The sequence below is a fragment of the Gymnodraco acuticeps genome, unplaced genomic scaffold (genome assembly GCF_902827175.1).
Source record: "Gymnodraco acuticeps unplaced genomic scaffold, fGymAcu1.1, whole genome shotgun sequence".
Taxonomy (NCBI): domain Eukaryota; kingdom Metazoa; phylum Chordata; class Actinopteri; order Perciformes; family Bathydraconidae; genus Gymnodraco; species Gymnodraco acuticeps.
Genome location: NW_022991375.1, coordinates 514871 through 537499, shown reverse-complemented (window position 1 = coordinate 537499; position 22629 = coordinate 514871). Strand labels below are relative to the sequence as shown.

General features: G+C 42.3%; 1 protein-coding gene across 6 annotated transcripts in view; it reads left to right on the top strand.

Annotated features, from left to right (window-relative positions):
- Nucleotides 1-22629, top strand: part of LOC117563062 (triple functional domain protein-like) — a 108173-nt gene that overhangs the window by 80178 nt on the left and 5366 nt on the right. For 3 of the 6 annotated variants that reach the window (XM_034241224.1, XM_034241223.1, XM_034241226.1), the window contains 26 exons: nt 481-582; nt 1912-1935; nt 4629-4774; nt 5210-5309; nt 6077-6320; nt 6443-6550; nt 7330-7523; nt 8219-8389; nt 10833-10928; nt 11649-11797; nt 11889-11955; nt 12731-12834; nt 12912-12981; nt 13068-13157; nt 13269-13361; nt 13909-13959; nt 14042-14119; nt 16500-16679; nt 17168-17348; nt 17908-18147; nt 18232-18734; nt 19942-20189; nt 20932-21055; nt 21147-21174; nt 21335-21497; nt 22035-22156. In XM_034241224.1, coding sequence (XP_034097115.1) covers nt 481-582; nt 1912-1935; nt 4629-4774; nt 5210-5309; nt 6077-6320; nt 6443-6550; nt 7330-7523; nt 8219-8389; nt 10833-10928; nt 11649-11797; nt 11889-11955; nt 12731-12834; nt 12912-12981; nt 13068-13157; nt 13269-13361; nt 13909-13959; nt 14042-14119; nt 16500-16679; nt 17168-17348; nt 17908-18147; nt 18232-18734; nt 19942-20189; nt 20932-21055; nt 21147-21174; nt 21335-21497; nt 22035-22156 — 3676 coding nt within the window. Of the gene's footprint in view, nt 1-480; nt 583-1911; nt 1936-4628; nt 4775-5209; nt 5310-6076; nt 6321-6442; nt 6551-7329; nt 7524-8218; nt 8390-9212; nt 10071-10832; nt 10930-11648; nt 11798-11888; nt 11956-12730; nt 12835-12911; nt 12982-13067; nt 13158-13268; nt 13362-13908; nt 13960-14041; nt 14120-16499; nt 16680-17167; nt 17349-17907; nt 18148-18231; nt 18735-19941; nt 20190-20931; nt 21056-21146; nt 21175-21334; nt 21498-22034; nt 22157-22629 lie in introns of those variants that run through there. The other 3 variants (XM_034241225.1, XM_034241227.1, XR_004571652.1) reach the window with 3 other exon arrangements.

Genomic DNA, 22629 nt, shown 5'->3' with positions numbered 1-22629 from the left:
GGCAAGCAAGCAGCCGTCATATTTAGTATTACAGCTGCTTTTACTGGTTCCTTGTTGATGAATTGATGATTGAATTTGTTTATTTTGACAGCCCATTATGCTTCTTTACAAACATATCAATACTCAAATGACTAACTTTTTTTTTAAGCTTCAAAATCCTACGTAGAGTAACATGGTGAATGTCAGAATCTCCCAGTAAAAAGCTTGAGTTTAAAATAATTAAATGTATTAAGGGTTGTTTTTGAGTGTTTATAGACGTTTTGTGATTTGTAGTTGACATTAGTAGCATTTAAAATGTTCCTTTGTGCCTCATGTCATCACTTTCAGTACTGTAGTTAAATCTTATTGACCCTTCCTGAATCAACACCGTCTCAGATAACTCAAGAAATAACACATTATCTGGAGCAAGAATTTTTTTCAACAGCCATTGTACCGCTGATATCTCTGATCTTCTCACATCGTCCCTGTCTCTTTCCCCAGACGTCAGAGTTGGGGGTGACGGAGCACGTCGAAGGAGACCCCTGTAAGTTTGCTCTGTGGGTGGGACGCACCCCGACGTCCGACAACAAGATTGTGCTCAAGGTAAAACACATCCTCACTTTTTCTTCGTCTTTAAGGGTTTGACCAATACTGATTTTCCAAAGCAGAACGCTAAAATCGCAGCAAAGTAAAAGTCTTGGAAGCCACTGACGGATCTATATATGATTGTGAAACAATGCTTTTGAAAAACTGTGTATTGGTCTGGCCCAGTTTTCGCTCTCCTCTTCATATTCAACACACTCACATTCTCTGCCGTCCTGTATTGTATTTTCTGACGTCTCCTTTGATTGCATGAGCAGCTTTCTGTAGTGACAAACTCCTCTCTTCTTCTCCTCCTGATTTCTGTCTTCTTTCTTGTGTCTCTCTGTCCTCTGCTTTGATCCATCCGTTAACCAACACAGGCACATCTGTATATGTGCGGCTGTACTTTCTCTGGATGTTTGTATCTCTAATGCTCTCTGTAGGCTGACATGCTTCCACCAACGCTGCTGACACTGATTCAACCCCTGAACGCCCACAGTCTCCCATCCTGGCTTTATGCCACTTTACAAAATGACTAGTCGCCATTCTCTAACTGAAAAACAAGCTTTCTGTTATGCTCATTATCAGGTTTCATATTAGTATGTTGTGCTTACATGCTTTCATTTTCATAAAGGTCGTTATTTTAGCTGGCTGGCTCTGTTGTGATTGGTCAACTGCTTAGAGATGTCCCGCCCCTTAACCTATCACGCATAATGTATTGGAGCGCCAATGGAAAACGCTAGTGTTACATAGTGATGTCACTAAGTTATGGAAGTAAACATAAGCAGACCATTTACATGCACATAAACCTATATAACACAATACAGCAAAAGGAAAACCCCAAAATGCATAATAGGGACCCTTTAATGATCCAAACAGCATTATGAAAGAAATGTATACGGCATTAACTTATTTAGCTCTCTGGGTGAGTTTTAAATCTTCTTTGAGTTTTCCTTTTGAATTTTGAACAGATGGATTTGAATTAGTGTGAGCCGTTGGAACAGCATGAAGCCAAACTCCTAACACGTTTATTTCTGAGCATTACAACTCAATGTTACTGGTGACTTACAAACTAACCGCTGAGAAGCTGTCATGTGATATGTGCATTGTTAACGAAGTGTGTCTCATAACAATCTACACACACACACACACACACACACACACACACACACACACACGCAACCATCCAATCTGCTTCACATTTAATTGGCCTACAGTGCGCTGTCAAGGCAGAATATCAGTGTTGTGCGTTTGTATCATGTCAAATCATTCTGTCAGCATAACAAATATCATGTTTATCTGCTATAATCAAACCAGTGACATTTTCTATTTTCTATTTTAAATTCAAAGCTAAGTCAGGGATCCAAACACATGGTGAGTACGAACTATCCCGACACACAGCCCTCACTTCTCACAAGTCTGAAACTCTTGACATCTCTTGAATCTATAGCTTGAACTAGATCAGGGATGGGCAACTTGGATGGTGGTGGGGGCCACATAATTGATGTACTGGCCACCAGGGGGCCGCAGATTCACTTGGAACACACACACAAATTCCATGTGTTGTATGTCATTATTAACAAATATACTAATGGCACATTTCCACTGCAGTGGGGTAGCCCCGTTTAAGCGTCCTCGCTCAGGCCTCGGGCTGCCTCGCTGGCCGTCCGAGGCCGTGGCGCATTTCCATTACAGTTTAGGACCTGGGGTAGCAACGCAGTGTAGGCGGGGTGATCTGTGCAGAGACATCCTGGAACACTTTCCCATTTCGCGTTGTTCCGTCGAGCTCCCGCTGGATTTGATCATCCCCAATGAGATGTAGGAACGTCGTCACCTCCTCGGTCGACCACGGTGTGCTTTTCTTTGACGTTGCCATTTTTGTAGCTCCTCCGTTTACAAAAATGCTGTGTATAAAAATGCTGCAAGCTTGCTTCTAGATATATATGCGACACTAGGGATGATCTCGCGCACGATCTTGTGACGATTCTCTCTGACCAATCAGCAGTCGAGAGTGTTGACGTCACTAGTTCAGCCCTGGCCCTGGCCTGATAGAACCACGATTTTATGGGGCCGGAAAAAGTACCCGCTAGCCGGTGCTATGCTACATGGAAAGGCCACCAAAAACTGGCCTGGCCACTTGAGGACGATTTAAGGGCGCTTAAACGGGGCTACCCGCTGCAGTGGAAATGCGCCATAAGTCTGACATCTTCATTGACATTTGAAAATCTTTCAGGGAACATTCTCTAATAAGCTCACTAAACAAATATCAGTTCACAGAAATGTTATTTAATTTTCACAAGTGGCATGTTTGTATTGAACAGGTTATTTAACAGTGGAATAAAACTATTGGAAAGCACTGAAAATGTGTGTGCATTGAGATTAACCATTAAGATGACATAAACATGAAGTCATGAACACTAACCCAGACATTAGTTGTCTAACTTGAACCTAAGACACTTGTAGCCTGTCTGCATTCCCCTTATTCCACAATAAGGGGAATGTCAACACAGACACCCGTCTCTGCTGTTCCTTAGCAGCGCTCCCCCTCCCTCCCGCTCAAATTATGAATGAAAAGCGTTTAGTAATCATAGATAACACGGCAGAGTCCGTGACAGTTTGTTTTCATCTGATTTCAAATAAACAAAGTCTTGGTTTTTAGAATATTAAGCTTGTTTCGCCAAATTCAGATGATAAATACAACTTTTAAGCTTGTAAAGGCGGTAACTTAACGTCACAGCAGGCATAACAACAGCCGGTGTTTCTTGTGAGTGTTTCCCCGGGAAACAAACACAATACACACAAACGTGTCACAGATTATTTTGCGGTAAATGGTGGCTGCCGGGCCACCATTTCCCCATCCCTGAACTAGATGATCAAAAGCAGCACATGTGACCCATAAAATAAATCCATTTTTCAAACCTAATGAAAGATTGTAAAGTGAAATATTTTAGACAGTGATTCCTAACTAGCCATACAGTTGATATAGTTAGCTAAAGTAATGCTAATAAACTGTTATATGTAAAATAACTAATAGGATAAAGCATTTGTTAAAAAAAGTGGAAATTGTTAAGCTAACGTTAACTTAGCCACAGTAATGGATACATTTTTTAAATCTCTGAACATATAAATGGTTGAAATGAACAGTAAAAAGCAAGGGGATGGGACGCCACAGGATTTTATAGTGGATATCAATAAAAAATTGACTTGGAAAAGTTTTCTGGCGTGCTATCATGGTAGGAAAGTGACTTATTAGAACCTGATTTTTAAGAAAAGAAAATACAGGCATAATCATTTAAAAGACTCACATAAGGAAAAGTACGGGAAAAAGTACTCCGGTGTGAACGCGCCTATTTATTAATATAGATAGTATTTATATATAAACTACAATATCCACTTGAGTTAATCTGACATGGTGTTGATTGTTGGGAATCACAGTTCTGGAGAGGATTATTTAAGCAATAGCTCACGACAGGCCGTGGTATATGGTCATTATATCACAGCTAAGGGGCGTGATTCGGCTTCCAGTAGCTCTGGAGAGAGCTTTCGCACCTGTGGCCACTAACGTTCATAACGTCTCTGCTTTGTTTCAAGACCCGCATCAGAAAGCTTTTGAATGGTGGTACTTTTCCAGTTGGTCTACCTGCTCTTCACGTAGCTCTGCATGTCGTCGTTTAGGAGCTTTCTGGAGATAGGCACTTCTCAATCCACTCCTCCATCGTAAGGCCACCCCGGAGGTCGAAGTTAACCTTAAATGTTAGTTAGTTTCGTAACGGACGCAATGTAACAGTTGTAACGGTTGTAGCTGTTTCTCAGACGCGGAGGGATACTGACTTGTGAAAAGTAACTACAATTCTACCCGTGATATACGCTCATTATATCACGGATAAGAACCAATCAGATTGCTTGATTTGACTTGTCCGTTTTATAATATAAAATAATCTGAAATTGAGTTGATAAGAGATGAGGTAAATTCAGACTTGTGAGAAGCACCCAGAGTGAAACAAGAATTCCAAAGAAAGTGAATTTCCCGATGACTCTAACCCTCGACGTGTTTTCAACACGAACAGGCGTCCAGCATCGAGAACAAGCAGGACTGGATCAAACACATCAGAGAGGTGATTCAGGAGCGCTCCATCCACCTGAGAGGAGCGCTGAAGGAGCCCATTCATATCCCCAAAACAACCACCGCCAAGCACCACAAGGGCAGGGGAAGGTAAACACGAGACACTGCAAGAAACTGATGTTATTATAATCACAGACACTCTGAATTACGTAAGGCTGCACAAATGACTGCTTGTGCTTCTTTTGGCAGATATTGCATCTCAACATGTTTAACGATATTAGAGGGACTGATCATTTTGGAATTATACGTCTCATTGGAAAATATATTACAATTATAATGGGGATTGTTTTGTAATGATATGTAGCAAAAACTATTATTTTGTAAGTCAGTAGTATACGATTTGTAGGCCGAGATATCTCTGCAGCTCCACCATTACCACATGTATCCTTTAACAAATATTGTGCTTCCTGTGATTTGAATATTGCATCAGTCCATATTGCGATTTTAAGACAATTTAAATGTAATTGTGGAGCCCAACTCGGAAATTCGTTGCACCTTTTATTGATGATTTTGTGTGTGTTTTAGGGACGGAGAGGACCTGGACAGTCAGGGTGAAGGCAGCAGCCAACCAGACACCATCTCTCTGGCATCCCGCACTTCACAGAACACACTGGACAGCGACAAGGTGAGCACACACACACACACACACACACACACACACACACACACACACACACACACACACACACACACACACACACACACCTACTGATGACCAGAAATTATGCGTCAGACACCCATGTAAAAACGTCTACGACCTGCATTGTATGTACTAGGGCTGCACGATACTGGAAAAAACTGACACTGCGATATTTTTTCCCCCTGCGTTATATATTACGATGTGAAAAAATACAGGAATTGAAGAAAAGACAGTTTTTTTTGTCCGCAAACCATCCTTTCTTGAACTTTAATGGTATACAATTGGTATTTTTTTAACGATATTTAACCGGATGAAGGGTTTTAGTCACGGTTATCCTTCTGTGATCTGATCAAGAATGATTGTGATTGGTGGTTTGCCGTAGCATGCAGCAAAATAATTGTAACATGACGTGTTAATTTGCCTACTTAATTGCACGTCCTGCGATGTGAATATCACATGCGCATAACGCGATTATCGTCACGACAAGATATATCGTACAGCCCTAGTATGTACCTACTTTGGTCATATTTTTCAATCCGTAAACTCAACTGCTCTATGTTTTACCCATCATATTGTATAGTATAATATCATATGGTATGGTATCTTATCTTATTGATATCATATCTGGTATGATATCTTATCTTATGTTATGTTGTCGTTTCTGTCACATTGTATCATGAGGAATGGTATCGTATGTCATCATATTGTATCGTATCTTATTATCATTATAACGTTGATAATCCCCCCCTCAGCTCTCCGGTGGCTGTGAGCTAACGGTGGTGATTCACGACTTCATGGCGAGCAACAGCAACGAGCTGACGGTGCGCCGCGGTCAGACGGTGGAGGTTCTGGAGCGCTGCCACGAGAAGCCGGACTGGTGCCTGGTCCGCACCACAGACCGCTCCCCCGCCATGGAGGGGCTGGTGCCCTGCTCCATGCTCTGCATCGCACACTCACGCTCATCCATGGAGATGGAGGGCATCTACAACCACAAAGGTACAGAGTGTCTGTTAGGGAGGTCAAATATACGTATGTAATGAAGCAGTACAGGTTAATATTCCGTATATCACCAGTTCATGGGCTGAAACAAAAGCTTATTTAAATACTCTGTCTTCCAGACACTCTGTCAGTGTGCAGCAACGACTCCATCATGCCGGGGTCGTCCGCCACGCTGCAGCCGGGTCACGGCATCGGCTCCCACACCTCACCGGGGCCCAAAAGACCAGGTAGGGTCTCTCACAACCACATCAATGTTACGAAAAAACATGCAGCATGAGACTCCTTTTTCCACTCGGGCAATATTGAAGTAAAACCTCTTATTGAAAAGTGCTGGTGTAATAGAAAGAGACCAAAAAGCGATCTGGTCATCTATTTTTGAAGTGTGATATCTCTCGTGTTTATGAATTAAGAATAGGTATGAAAAAGGAAACTGGATAATCTTATTTTTTTATCTGTGAAACAGGGAATACTAATTTCAGCAAAGAAGTCATGACTGTAATGTTTAAAACCTGCCAAACACATCATATCTTCTGTTCAGAGTGAATTGAGAAATTAAAAGTATAGCTGGTGGTGCACTTCGGCCTCTTGTGGCCTAAGTCAGTATTACAACAACAAACAACAAAAATGATCCTGACAACAAATAAATAAATAAATCACCTGACAGAACTTTTCTTTCCACCTGTTTCACAGATAAAAACAATAAAATGAACTTTAAAAAAGATTATCCTGGAATATATTGATCCTGCTTCTGCCTACAAGTCATTAAAAAAGTTTAAATCAGACGAAAATGGATCACCCAAATGTGCTTTCCTTTGTCAGGGCTTCTGTAGTCTACTGCTGTTTCTTACGACAACAATAAACGTTAAGGCTCTAAATATAAGAATTCAATAAAAGAAAATGAATTAATGTTCACTAATAAATTCTGTTTAGATTTTTAAACAAAGGCTCTACCTCCTTTTTCTACCGTCTCCTCCCCACATTAATTAAATGTTGGTGTTTTTCCCAGGTAACACGCTGCGGAAGTGGCTCACCAGCCCAGTGCGCAGACTAAGCAGCGGCAAGGCGGACGGCCACGTGAAGAAGCTCGCCCACAAACACAAGAAGAGCCGCGACGTGAGGAAGAGCGGCGAGATGACGATGGGGTCGCAGAAAGACTCGGACGACAGCGCCGCTACGCCTCAGGACGAGACTGTGGAGGAGGTGGGTGTCAACTTCACACTGTCATCACGTCTCCATTTAGTTTGTGATGTAGACTTGGTCATCTGTGCAATATACTTACTTAAATAAATAACAGAACAAAGTCATACGTGCCATATCATGGTCCAAGAACAATGCTGAATATAATATATTTTACAACACCTTAATGTAGTTAATATGCTGAATGACAGACTGTATGACCTTATCCCAACTTATTCCTCCTTGCATACACATACAACTATAAAGGGTAAGCAAAACATCTGTTCCAAATGCAGTGTTGTCTGCAGAAGCCCAAAGGTATGCAATAAGATGGATAACCCTATCACATAGGGTGTCTGTCTTTAAAGCGAGCTTATGGCAGCAGCTGTTAACCAAATATATCACAGCTATACTGAAATGCCTTTAATTTACATAATTATTTTCCCTGTTAACACTGATGAAAAACATTTTGAAGGGCCATTTAGTAGTTAAGGTTAGATAAGCCTATAGTTTGTAGGGTATTTGATTAGTGTTAGGTGTTTTTTAGCTTGTAAAAGTTTCAAAATAATACATGAACTTGTCGTTTAGTGTCTGGACTCTAAACCTGCTGATAACCCTAACCCTTATCGGGGTGTCCCTTCTTACAAATCTCCATTTTGTCTTCTGATTGTACTTTATATATTGACTGTTTCTGAATGAAATGACCTGACTCGTTGCAGAGGGTTCGTAACGAGGGCCTGTCGAGCGGCACGCTGTCCAAGTCCAGTTCCTCGGGCATGCAGAGCTGCGGAGAGGAGGAGGGCGAGGAGGGGGCCGACTCGGTGCCCCTGCCCCCCCCCATGGCCATCCAGCAGCACAGCCTGCTGCAGCCAGACTCACAGGACGACAAGGTGAGAGGGACGTCCCAGCGGGGCGGAGACACGTGTCAGAGACAAAGGGACGGGCAGGGAAAGATGATGAAGCAGCAGCAGCAGCAGGGGGAGGAGGAAGAGTCTCAGTGGAGAAATTAGGATTTAGGACACAAACTGTTTTAGACTTTTCTGGTGCTGCAAAGTAGGTTCACGGAGTTCTTCAAATTGTAGGTCAGAAATGACTTTTGTTCTGGAGCTCATCCTTGGAGAAGCTATATATAGTGACATGAGCCGAGACGCTGGCAGAGAGTTTTGTCCCATCAACTTCAGAAGCTTTATGTTTGTACTTTTACAAAAAAAAGCCAACAGGAAAGACATCTTTAACAACTTATTAGTAGGAGTCATTAGCGTATTAGTGACTCAAACCATCACATTTGATAGACGTTTGTATAATTGAAGGGTAAATGACGCTACATCATGTATATGTTTGGACCTAGGAACATGTTAATTTAAGCGCCATTTATGACCTTCTTTAAGAGAAATGAAACACTTCTTATTCAGGCTCTGTTTCTTCATGATTTTAAGTTCTTGTAGGTTACATTTTCCCTCATCTCAGTCTCCCACTTTCCCCCCCCCAAAAAAAGCGCATTTCCTGACAAACTTTTGAAGTGACTCCTTGTAGTTTCTGTTATGCATAACTCTTATCTTGGCATGTTGCATCAAGCTCTCCCGTCTGCAGAAAGCAATGAATCGTTTCAGGCACTCCGAGTTTCGACCAAAGCGAAGGCTCCTCTGACACTAATTTCTGTTTCTCTTTTGTTTTGTTTTCTGGTTGTATCGTTTTCTGTTTGCCACTCTGTAGCATTACCTTGATTTATGTCCTGTCTTTGCTTTGTCTCAGTTTCCATACCTCTCCATCTGAAATGCCCTGCTCTCCCCCGATTCTTCCCTTGATCAATTCTTTAATTCCTTTTTCCCCCGCTCCTCAGCTTTAAATGCAACTTCCTTAAACCCTTTTCTTTTTTCCAACAACACTTTCTATAGTGAAAGGATTTAAGCTTTTTAACAAAAACACCTATCTCTGTCCCCTGAAAGTCACTCTTCCTAACTTTTGTATTTTTCTGATTCCTGAATTTCTTTAGTGTAGATTTATTTCCTTCCATCTTTTTCTTTTTTTAGTTTCACTCATTTTGACTTATGCCCTGTTTCTACAACACACCGCTGTAGAGTCGCCTGGCACAGGAGCTAGGGCCTAAAGAGAAGACGCGTGTAGCTCTTAACTCTTAATAAATGGCAATGTGGATGTTTTTTCTGTCGGTTTCAGTACGGATCAAAAGGGCTTTAATGCCTCATTTGTGAATTTTTTAACGCCTTGAACCTAAAGACTGCAGCTTTTTCCTGCATGTTTGAAAAAGTTGAATAAAGTAGAAAATCCCCGTCAGCAGAGCAGGCAGCAACCCTGGATGAAAAATCTAAATATGACCCAATGCTTAGGTCAAAATTCCAAAAGCCCCCCTTTGTTCCCATCATCCTCAAACCCCCTCACTCCCCCCTCCCTCACCCGCCCGCTCGTCCTCATCTCCGTTTTTTACCCTCTGTGCGTTAACCTCATTACCCATGCGAGTAATTGGCATCTCTAAACGCTGGCGAGGCCAGAAGGGCACACAGCCTCACCCAGACATCCTAATTGGGGAAAGTCTTGAAGCACAGCACAGCAAGGGTGAGACTCTCCTGAACTATATTTATTATTTACATACATGCACATCCCTCTTCCATCTGTTAGCATCCTCTCTTTATTTCAAAGAATGATCATCGTCACCAGAGAAAGCAAAAAGGGATCCATCACTTTTTCTGCCCCCGACCTTCTCCCGTCACCATTTTCTCACATTTCACCTTACTTCCCATTTCTGAGTTTTATTCACCCCGATTTCAGCCTCATGTTTCTACCTTAACGTTTAAAGTTTATTTAAAATATACTTTGTTTGAAGCTTCAGATTTGAGCTCCTGGCATCAGGGTTTCACTTGAGATCAGACTACAGCATTTAACATTTAACAAACATCTTCACTGAGTCATTGCTAACTCAAATAATACAAAAATAACATTAACTTATAACGAAACTTAAGTAAATACTAACCTTGAAATAAATCTTAACCAGGATCTTTAACCTTAAAATAGTATCAAGCTTTTTCTTTTTCGATCTATTAATGGATTATTTCAATTTACAAGAAGTTTCACGTAAAACATATCGTCATTTTTTAAGAGATAAAATGTTGTTTATTCAATTGTTTTGAATAAATCTCCTAAAATGAGGTATAAGTTTTGTCTTTAAATGGCACTATTTTCTCACTAGGAAGAGATGTAGTAACACCAGTCAAAGTACAGATCTAGAGATGAAGGAACAGATGTTAGATTGTATTTGAATCGGGTTCTAATGCTGTGTTTTGTCCCCCTCTCCGCTCTCATCTCTGTATTTTTCCTCAGACCTCTTCTCGCCTGTCGGTCCGTCCCTCCAGTTCGGAGACGCCCAGCGCCGCGGAGCTGGTGAGCGCCATCGAAGAGCTGGTCAAAAGCAAGATGGTAGGACGACCGAGGAAAACGCAAACACACACTAAGCCTTTTGTTTCCCTTTGTACATACACTGTAAAGTTAAATTACCATGACTAGTTTTTGTCAATGAAAGGGAGTCTGAATTTATCGACATATGTCATAATTCTGCTTTGGCTGGGATTCACTCCACACACGCTACTGTACAGAAGTAGCACCAGTTGTCCCACAAAACACCCTTAATTAAAACAATGGTGTTTCTTTATCCGCATCCTCTAACTCATTATCTGCTCACACCTTTGTTGGCTTCCTCTGCACTTTATTTAAAAAAATCTGTAAATGCTGACTTCAGTTGTGCCTAAAGCCGTACGACACAGTGCGGAGTGCTACGTCTGTGTCATCATTATTTTGCACACACAGGCCAGCCAGCAATTATTGGCCACTCAATAAATCAAAATTGAGCTGTGCGTCTTGCCGTGTGAACTTTGCCGAAGTGATCTTGAGAGATGTTCATTTTGCATTTCAATAAGCATTTAATTAAGTGTTAAACATTTCAAACGGTGCACTGCTGTAGTTAGAAATCCCCCCCAATCATAGAGTGATGACCTCCAGACTTATTTAACATAAAACTAGTCATTTATTTCATTCTCACTCCGTAGGATTGACTCACTTTTAAGAAAGAGTGGCATCAGCTGACTACGTGGAGAAGCTGAATACAACACACTGTTTACCTTCTGTTCCTCTGTGTTTCAGGCTCTGGAGGACAGACCCAGCTCTCTGTCAGTGGAGCAGGGAGACAGCAGCTCTCCCTCCTTCAACCCCTCTGACAACTCCCTCCTCTCCTCCTCCTCCCCCATGGACGAGGTGGACGAACGCAGGAACAGCGTGCTCAAGAAAAGACAGTACGTCTGTTTCATATCTCTATATCACAAATATCACAGACGCTGATTTCTTGAATCTTATCTCAGATGTCTGTTCTTTTCTTTGCTGTAGTTACATCCTGCTGGAGTTGGTGGAGACGGAGAGGGATTATATCAGAGACCTGGGCCTGGTGGTGGAGGTGAGGCGACGCTTTAACAGCTGTTTCACTGCTTTTACATCACTAACTGTCTGAAATATAAAAGTGTGTTTTTAATTGTTTTTTCCTGTATGTGGCACAGCCTATATTTTAGACTAGCTTTTGGTCAATGGAGGAAGTACAATACATTTCCTGTCCTTTACAGACACGCCGTTTGTTTTAACTTGTTTTTAATTTCAGTTTCAGCTTCATTATACAAACAAATACACATTTTTGTCTATTTCTTTCCGTTCATCTGCATCAACACAGTCCATACTGACAAAAGAAAACATGAAAGACAAATGAGAAAATAAAGGGAAATAAATAACTGAATAAATACATTTGGACTTTCTTCTTAAATACAAATATATTTAGGAAAGTCAGCTGTTATCTACACAGTCCAGAAAAAAATATGAATGTAACCAAAATAAATTACATTTGGACATTTATACATTTTTAACCCTAACCCCTTTTTTTATAATAACATGAATACATAACATGCAATTTAGCTGTATTTACACAATCCATAAAGAGAAATAAAACACAAAAGATATGCGAATATAAATGGGAGAAAAAAAATACATGAATTGAAATACATTTTGGAAAAGAAAGAAAGGGGCTGTGTGGAGACCCATGTGTGAAAGTGTAAGCCACTGTCCCCAATTACACTGCAAATTGGTGGAAGCCGGGATCCCCTCACTTGATCAGCACAGTTATCCATAAGTGGTATGTTTGGGAGGACGCGTTGTTATTAATGTGTGACTGTTTCCTTCTGAAGGGCTACATGACTCGGATGAAGGAGGAGGGTGTCCCTGATGATATGAAGGGAAAAGACAAAATCGTGTTTGGCAACATCTACCAGATCTACGACTGGCACAAAGAGTACGTACACACACATGTGGAGAATACTTTCCCTGTTCAGATGTTATAGCTAACTCTCCTCTCTCTGATGTGTTTAGCTTCTTTCTCGGGGAGTTGGAGAAATGTCTGGAGGACCCCGACAGGCTGGGACCGCTCTTTCTCAAACAGGTTCGTCTGCAGTCAATTTCAGAATGTGTCTTTATGTTTTACATGCTTGGACACATTTAATCGTGTATTATGTTTTTCGTACCAAGGAACGGAGACTGAACATGTACGTAGTGTACTGTCAGAACAAGCCCAAGTCGGAGCACATCGTCTCAGAGTACATCGACACCTATTTTGAGGTGTGAGCCTATTATTTTGGCACTGTTTTTTTACTTGGAGACACATCAGATGCTACAAACCTGCCTGTAGTTATCAGTCTCTGAAGTAACCTCTGACCTTTGACCCTGCAGGACCTGAAGCAGCGGCTGGGCCAGCGGCTGCAGATCACAGACCTGCTCATTAAGCCCGTCCAGAGGATCATGAAGTACCAGCTGCTGCTCAAGGTCTGTGTGTTACAATACAGCAGGGGGCGCCAGAGCTGCCTTTTAAATACATTTAAAGTGTTTGGTTTTAAGTTGTACCTGTTTCTCTCTTGGGAAACTATAACGTGTCAAAGTTGGATATACTGCAATGAATACTCAATTTAAAGTACTAAACCTCGAGCATTTTAATTTGTATTTGTTTGAGTAAGAGTAAAAGAAGGTCCTACTTGATGCACTTTTGAAATGAGGACATTGTTAAAGTCATTATTTTATTATGAACCTAGAACTTAATTTGCATTTTGATGACAGAAAAGCTACCAACATGTTTGTGTGTGCTGTGAATTCTATTTTTTAGAAAGAAAATCAGCAGGTCAGACCATAAAAAATATCTGAATAGTAAAAAAATAATTGCTGTTGTTTTATCTCTACTTGTAATCCTAACTGGCACTTATATAATACAGTATGTCCCTGTCACCTGCTGTCTTTAAATGTACATCTCGCCCTAAAACTAAAACATTTGCACTTCAGTATGCATTATATTACTCACACTATTTATTTATTTTTTTAGGATTTCTTGAAACACTCTAAAAAGGCTGGGCTGGAGTCCATGGAGTTAGAGGTAAGAGCATCACACTGTTCTTCTAAATCACTCAAATCAAATCAAACCAAACATGTTCTGAAGTCCCTTGTGACCTTTACAGAAAGCAGTGGAGGTCATGTGCATCGTGCCAAAAAGATGTAATGACATGATGAATGTCGGCCGCCTTCAGGGATACGATGTAAGTAATGACCATCAAAAACACGTTCTTCTGTACCTTAGTAACAGGGGCGGATCTACGGGGGGCAAGGGGGGGCAACTGCCCCCCCCCCCCACTGTAGAGCCTTGCCCCCCCAGCTGCCCCCCTAACTTTTGTTTCCCTAAAACTGTACTTGTAGAAACAAACCTACACTATTTCCACAAGCAACAAAACAAGCATTACATTAATTAAAAGTGAATCATTTTAAATATCATTTTAGGCCCGTTAAAAACGTAGCTACGGCCCTGCATTAAACTGCGGAGCGGCGTTCACAGGCCGCGGCTCACACCGCTGCAGAGAGGGAACGAGCTGTCCCAGCACCTAGGGTGGATCAGCTTTCCCTGGGAGCATTTCCCCTTCCATTAGTTTTGTTTTTACTAAAGACGAGAGCTTGAAACAAAATATTAATAAAACGCTGCTTTTTGAATCGATAGCGTTTAACAGACGGTCGCTGTTTGGGACGTTACGATACAAAATACCACACAGACAGCGCTAGCTGGGAGATCAATCACTTTTATTTGCTAAACTATGCGGTACTATTAAATCCACGTAAATTACACATCACAGCCATGAGGCCAGATAAATTAAACCAGGATACATCCTTTACCGTCAAACTGGGTCTAAACACGGCTGCCTGTGTGCGTTTGATAAATACTTTCTGATTTTATATTGATTATAGACTATGCTACTTATTAGCTACATGGCCCTAACGTGTAAAGCTATACTAGCATTTGTACCAGTGCTTTTCCCAAGTAGACTCTTGCAGGCCAGAGTAGCTGGAGTGAGTCAACAACAACAAAAAGACATATCTGAGAAGTGATCAGGACGAACAGAAAGAGGAAAAGGAAAAGAGAGATCACTGAAGAGGCCAGGAGGGTCAGAGCAGGAGGACGCCAGGAGGAGATGAAGAGACCAGGAGGGTCAGAGCAGAAGAAAGCCAGGAGGAGATGAAGACATTAGTGAAGAAGAAGAAATGTATGTGAGGAATAAAGATGAAGTGTCAGAAAGAGGGACAGAGGCAGGGATCAGGAGGCAGATGAGACTCCAGCTGAACCACATGGTATGTTCTTATTCTCCTTACATAATCCAGCACAATCTAGCAGCTCTTAGTATTGACACATATTTATTGAAATGTGTTGCTGCACAGGTCACCTTTAGCTCTGGGTGATGTCATTTGTGTACTTAATTATAACTAAGTACTTTGACTGTGCTTACAGTAGGCAGAATTCTGAGTATTCTCTGAATCGGGTGCCTTTTGGGTCTTTACATCTTTGAAAAATGAAACCAAAATGTTTAGTCATAACATCTGGTAGTGGACTAGTTACATGTTCCCAACTCAGGCACAAAGTAAAAATAATTACTAGGAATTTCCTTGAAAAAATGTGACAGAGTTGAAGTTTTTGACAAAAAGTAGCCATGAGACCTTGTCTAGCTAAGATATGGCACCACATGGAAGTCAAGGACATTACAAAATTGTAATATTTTGCAAAACTATTGTTTATTTTGTAATAAACAATTATTTACTATTATTAATGCAGTTGAAATGTTGATCTTGTCAATCTTAATCTGGCAATACAAAAACTGAAATATAGGTAAGAGAAGAAACTGACACTTGCCTTTCTTTGCCATATTTTCTTCAGAAGACTTTTGTGATGTAATTCCCTCAATGCAGATGACACATGGACTGATCCATTATGTTAATAGGAGGGTAAATGGTATGGCGTGACGGGGTTGAAACAAACTGAGGGATGTGTGTCAATATTGCAATTTCATAGATAATTCAAATATTTTTTCCGAATTTCTTTTTGAGCAGTTAAAGTTGACAAGCATATGATTTATATTAGCAGCAACTTTTTGGGATGAGTGGCCATTTTGATTTGTTTAATATTAAATTAATATGTAATAATGCTTAGTGAGGACATACAAATATGTCTGTCTACTACTAAGACAACCCATTTTTTTAAAACAAAATATATATATATTTACTTTTACATTGTAATGCAAAACAACCTGTTCCATTAACCTCATTCCTTTAAAATACATTTTGTAGTTTCCTTTCATTTAAAATGGTTGAAGTAAGCTTGGGGGACTCAAAGGGCACCCGATTGTTTGTCTGAACACCTTGTTTCTCTTGTGCATTAAGAACACTTGTGTTAGGGCATGAATTAACAATAAATAGGTTATATACAGTATAAAATACCACGTACTGTCCGCCCTCCCATGCCACCCTGGCGTGACCTCTTGCCACCCCATGTAAAATGTTCTAGAACCGCCACTGCTTAGTAACAACAATTTTAACTCGATTGTCAGTATCGTTCTCTTGGTTTCTTTACCTGATCTTTCCATCTTGTTTCGTCTCCAGGGGAAGATCGTGGCTCAGGGTCGCCTCTTGCTGCAGGACACGTTCATGGTGTCCGACACCGAGGGTCGGATGAAGGAGAGGAGAATCTTCCTCTTTGAGCAGGTGGTCATCTTCAGTGAGCCCCTCGACAAGAAGAAGGGTTTCTCCTTACCAGGCTTCCTCTACAAGAACAGCATCAAGGTAACAGACATGCATATCAGGAGCAAACATGTCTACTAGTACTGTGTGTTGTCAGGAGGAAGGATGTTAGAATTAAGGATCTATACATTAGTGAAAGGGTTTATAGCTCTCTCTGGTGGAGAAACTAGCCTGTGAAACATAAAAAGAAACTTGATGGAGTCACATTTAGATACTGGAGCTACACCATATGAGGATATATATATGTATATATATAACATAGATATAACATTGTTAAATATCCTGACAATGATTTGAGTGAACTTAAATGTATACTAAGAAAAATGTAGTTTATTTAGTAAAGGGAATATTCTGTCAAGAAAATTCAAGTTCAAACACCGATTGATAAAGAAACGAATGCCATTGGTAAATTCTCAAGCTCATTAATGACTTAAATTTGCCTGGGCCACGTACAGTATATATAACGGCGACCCCCCCCCCCCCACCCCCCCCCCCCCCCCCCCCCCCCCCCCCCCCCCCCCCCCCTGCAGGTGAACTGTCTGGGTTTGGAGGAGAGCTTGGACACTGATCTCTGTACCCTCATCCTCACGTCGCGCTCCACCAACGCCCCCCTGGAGTCCTTCGTGCTTCACTCCGCCCACCCAGGGGTGCGCGAGGTGTGGACCCTTCAGATCGGCCAGATCCTCGAGAGCCAACGCAACTTCCTCAACGGTAGGCTGACACACATACATATACACACACACGCGCACACACACACACACACACACACACACACACACACACACACACACACAGACACACACACACACACACGCACACACTGTAAGGGAAAGCAGCCCACAGATAGCCTGGAGCTTTCGGATATACAGGAGCATAGTGATGGTGTGTTCAAGGACCCCCGTCTATTGCACAAACATACTCCTGGGATTTTTTTGACACCAACAGATAGAAAACTCCCTCAAGCATAAAACATTATCTAAAAAAAAGAAATAGTGGCTACCTTTTATGCAAAACACTGCTGCTCGTTTACTTTTTTCTTGAGCAATGAGAGAGTGGAGCTTTTTTATCGTCGTCTTTATATTTTTTAAAATACAGAGCAAGCCCCTAAGTTTCAGTTGGTTAGGTTTTCTCTGAAATCCTATTCATTTTACACACACACACACACACACACACACACACACACACACACACACACACACACAGGTCGTGTTGTATTGAAGGGACTGTGTTACATGGCCGCCCTTGTGGTTTCCTTTGTATCTTATCGCAGCTCTGACCTCACCAATGGATTATCAGAGGAACCATGTGGGGGCCAGTGGGGGGCCGTGTGTTGGGGCTCCGGGGGGAGGCAGCAGTGCGGCCCCTGCAGTCGGAAGTGAAAGCCCCCAGCCCTCCATCCCTTCAGGGCCCCAGGGTGGCTCTCGCCGGCCCTCCAGGATCCCGCAGCCCTCCCGCCTGCCCCAGCCCCTCCGCCACCCCCCCGACCCCGACGGCCCCAACAAGATGTCAGGTACGAACCGTCTTTTTACATTTCTTTGGTGTCGCACAATGAAGGATTTGACTGAGGTGTGAGTTCTGCTCACTTATGATTCAGGTTCGTCCCCAAGTCCTGCCCCTCCTCCCGCCCCCCCTACGGGGGGAAGCCCCCAGGGAAAGCGCCCCCTCCAGACCCCTGAGGACCCAACACTGACCCCCCCTCCTGCCAGTGCTGTAGCCTCTGTTCCCCGCGCCACCGTCGGGCCCCTGCCCTCCACACCCACTTCCAAAACGCGGCCAGGAGCCGTGTCCCCCTTGGCCCCCCCTCTGGCCACTCCTGCCTTCGGTAAGGACGGCCTCCCTCCTCCCCCTCCCAGCCCAGGCCTCAAAACCGGATCTGGGTTCTGGAGCTCCATGCCGGGCTCCCCAGCCAGCCGGCCTGGCTCCTTCACCTTCCCGGGGGAGGCAGGGGAGAGTCCGGTCCGGCAGAACTCCTCCCAGGTCCAGACCGGCTCTGGATCTGGGAGCCACAGACACTCCACGCACAGCAAGGAGGCCGACCGCATGAGCACGTGCTCGTCGGCCAGCGAGCAGTCCATCCAGTCCACCCAGAGCAACGGGGTAAGAGCGGCACCAACTAACCCCCCCCCAGAGGGAGGCCGGTCCGCCTGTCTGTCTCCTGTTCGCTGCAGCAGTGCTACTAATCTCTGACAGCCTGCTCCTCAGCATCATCCTCTCTTTCTCTAGTTTCTGGGTTCAAACCCTTCTCTAGTGGAGCTCAATCAGCTCTTCAGTGATTCCTTTTCCAGGCTGTCTCTAGATTTCTAAACTCTAACAAAGCTTCTACTAACACCTGACTTCCTCTTGGCCGTCCTCCACCTGCTGCTGTCTTCATGGTGTGTTTCTGAAATGTACTTTTCCTTCAACTAACCTCCGACGTTTGTGGTGTTCCTACAAACGCACTGAACAGAGATCCTCTCATTCAGCCTAACGCTCTTCTTCTCGTCTTTGCCCAGAGCTGCAGAGCAAAGACGAGTGAAATGAAAAATCCTCATCTTATTCCTGCCTTTCTTCACACAGATCTTTGTTTGTTTTTTCAAGAAAATAATAACTTGCCGTTTGTTTGTCTTTCACTTCACTCTAATCCTTTCTGAAGACTAAATCAAGTGGACATTAATCAAACATCTACTTCCTGATTTGACCTTTTCTCTCACATTTATTCACTGAATGTACTAGCTTTAGATTTGTTTGGCATCATTCTGGCTCATAGTCTAGTTGCCAGCACTGTGAACACGGAAATGTTGAGTACCCCAAAGTTTTATGTTAGAAACGTGAGAGCACAAGATGTAAAGTATTACCTCTACTGTAGACAATATTTCTTAAATAGAAAAACAATCGCTCCAATCCAGATGATCCAAAGTCCCCTAAAACTTCAAAAATACATCGAGTGAAAATTCATCAAAATCAGCCCACAGAGTACACATATGGCCACTTTTTGGTTAAAGCTTCCATTTTGGATCCTGAAAGTGGCAGAAATTGATTCAGCTTCCTCAATAACCTGAAAACCACTCAGAAATTGTCCAACTTGGCCAAGCCATTTTGTAACTATTGTCAAAAAAAGCTATATTGCTAGATAATGCAACTAATGCTAATTGTGCAAAATGCCCAACATGCGCATGTTAGCATCCAGCAGTTTCTATGTGCTAAGGACCCATACTCTACATTTCTAACAACATTTCCGTGTTCACATTATGACTCTATGATCTGGCAGACAGACTACAAAGTGAATCCCTACTCACAGTTTTTCCCATGTCATGTTTCCTCCCAGAGTGAAAGCAGCAGCAGCAGTAGCGTATCCACCATGTTGGTGACCCAGGACTACATGGCTGTGAAGGAGGATGAGATCAGCGTCTGTCAGGGTGAGGTGGTCCAGATCCTGGCCAGCAACCAGCAGAACATGTTCCTGGTGTTCAGAGCGGCCACGGAGCAGGGTCCCGCCGCCGAGGGCTGGATCCCCGGCTTCGTGCTGGGACACACCTCGGCCATCGTGCCCGACTGCCCCGAGGGATCCATGAAGTAAGAGCTCTTAAATCATAGGAGGATGCATTATATTTACTGCTCTTCTCAGATGTTGAGGAATAATTAGGTCAAATGAGTTAAGGCAAGGCAAGTTTATTTATATAGCACCTTTCAACACAAGGCAATTCAAAGTGCTTTACGAAAATGAAAGACATTAAGAAAATGGCATTTAAAAACAGTCATTAAAAAGCAAAGAAAATAAATTAAACATTAAAAGAAAAAATACATGAATAAAAGTTACAGTGCAGTTTAAGATGTGAATAGTTCAATTAAAAGCAGCTGCAAAAAGAAAAGTCTTGAGCCTGGATGTGAAAGTAGTCAGAGTTGCAGCGGACCGACAGGTTTCAGGGAGTTTGTTCCAGATATTTGGAGCATGATAACTGAACGCTGCTTCTCCATGTTTAGTTGAGGTAGGCAGCTTTCCCCACATGTGGATAAGTAAACTATCTATCTATGCATTTATCTATCTAAAATAGTTCATTCATATTGACAATTTGATGATTCGGTACTTATTATCACAAGTCTTTTTCCCTCGGTTTCATTTATTTGGTTTTATTCGCATAATAAGTAGATAAAGAAAATAACAAAATCGGCAGGATGAATGCATCAAGTGACAAACAGATCATTTGTAATGCAAATACCTGCAATAATAGTCATTCTAATAAATCAATAAAGATGTTTTAGTACCCCACTTGCTGCTTGGTTTGATTTTTTAACCCGCTTCATCTTGATGTCCCAGCAGGAAGTCTTCGTCCTGGCACACCTTGCGCATGCGGAAAAAATCAGAGAAGAAGGATAAGGAGGCGAAGAAAGACCCCAAGCTGGAAAACGGTTACAGGAAGTCCAATAAAGTTTCTGTAAAGGTGAGTTCATCTGTACATCTAAGAAATGTTAAGTCTCAAGTCATGTTTACGCTCCTATGGTTCTAACATGTACTCTTTTATTTATTTTTAGCTTCTAAATCCAAACTACATCTATGATGGTAAGTGTGTCATTGTATGGTTTATTAAAATATGACAAAACAATTAAGCAAATTGTTAATGATTGTCGAGAGGGAGAAACTAAACTATACAGCACTGTTTAGCTGCCTTTCCGTTTGAAGACCCAGTATTTAACCTCTGACTTTTATTCTGCTCCTCCAGTTCCCCCAGAGTTCCTTGTGCCTCTGAGTGACGTGACGTGTGACGACGCAGAGAGCGTCACCCTCAGGTGTAAGGTCTGCGGTCGGCCCCGGCCCACCGTCACCTGGAAGGGCCCCGACCAGAGCAACCTCAGCAACAACGGACACTTCAGCACTGCCTACAGGTGAGGGGACATTTCACAACAAGTTCATATCTGGGAGGCAATGTTGCTAAAACTCCATCGGACTGATTGTCTTTAAGGTTTATGGGTCATTCCAGAATTGGAGGACAATTTAGAACATCAAAACTTGAAAAATAAACCCTTTCATTTTTGGAACTATGTAGAAAGAAAAATTGTAAGTTGCAGTGTTAGCACGCTTAGGCTACCTGGTGGCAATATGATGGAATACATTGCTTTGACCATTACAGGAGACATATAACAACAACATAATAGATTAAAGCCTATTTTAAATGTTATTTTTGACATGCAAGTTGTTCTAATAGGAGGGACATGAGAAATATGACATTTCAGGGGGTGTTTGAGAGCTATTTGATATTTAAAATAATATTTTTAGACTACCTAGAGACAAGTATACTTTCAACACACCAGGTGCATGTTTTAGCATTTTGTCCTCCAATCCGTGAATATCACTGTGCAAAAGGACTTATATGTGCTTACTCATGTTTGAAGAAGAAATGAAATGAGATGTGTTTATTTCAGTGATACGGGTGAAGCAACGCTGCGGATAATCGGCGTCTCCTCTGAGGATGACGGCGTTTACACGTGTGTCGCCACCAACGAGCTGGGCAGCGTCACGTCATCCGCTAGCCTCAGAGTGTTAGGTAAGAACAAACACTACATGTGACTCGCTCTATCGAGATCTGTCAGGTGTCGCAACGGCATACTCCGAGGGAATCATGGAATTATATTTTGGGGGGTTTTGGTGGATAATAAACAATATTGCACTTTTGTCGCCATATCAAGACGATAAATACATTTTTGAAGCTCGTAAAGACGGGGTGTTCAGCAATCACCGTCTCCTCACTTTGATACAAAAAAACATCACAAATGAGTAAGCCTAGTCAATACCTTGGATGGATTCCTAACAAGCTCTGATATAGATTTACAAAGACCTCTTGATTAAAGCTAATCCAGTGGCGGTCCTAAGGGGGGCAAGGGGGACTGTGCCCCATAATATTAAGCCCTGCGCTCCCAGCTAAAGAAACTACGGCTAATATATTATCAGCCAGCTTTGAAGGACTAGAATTGATGTTGTCATTGGAAAGCTAAGGATCTCAACTCAAATTCGTCCTGT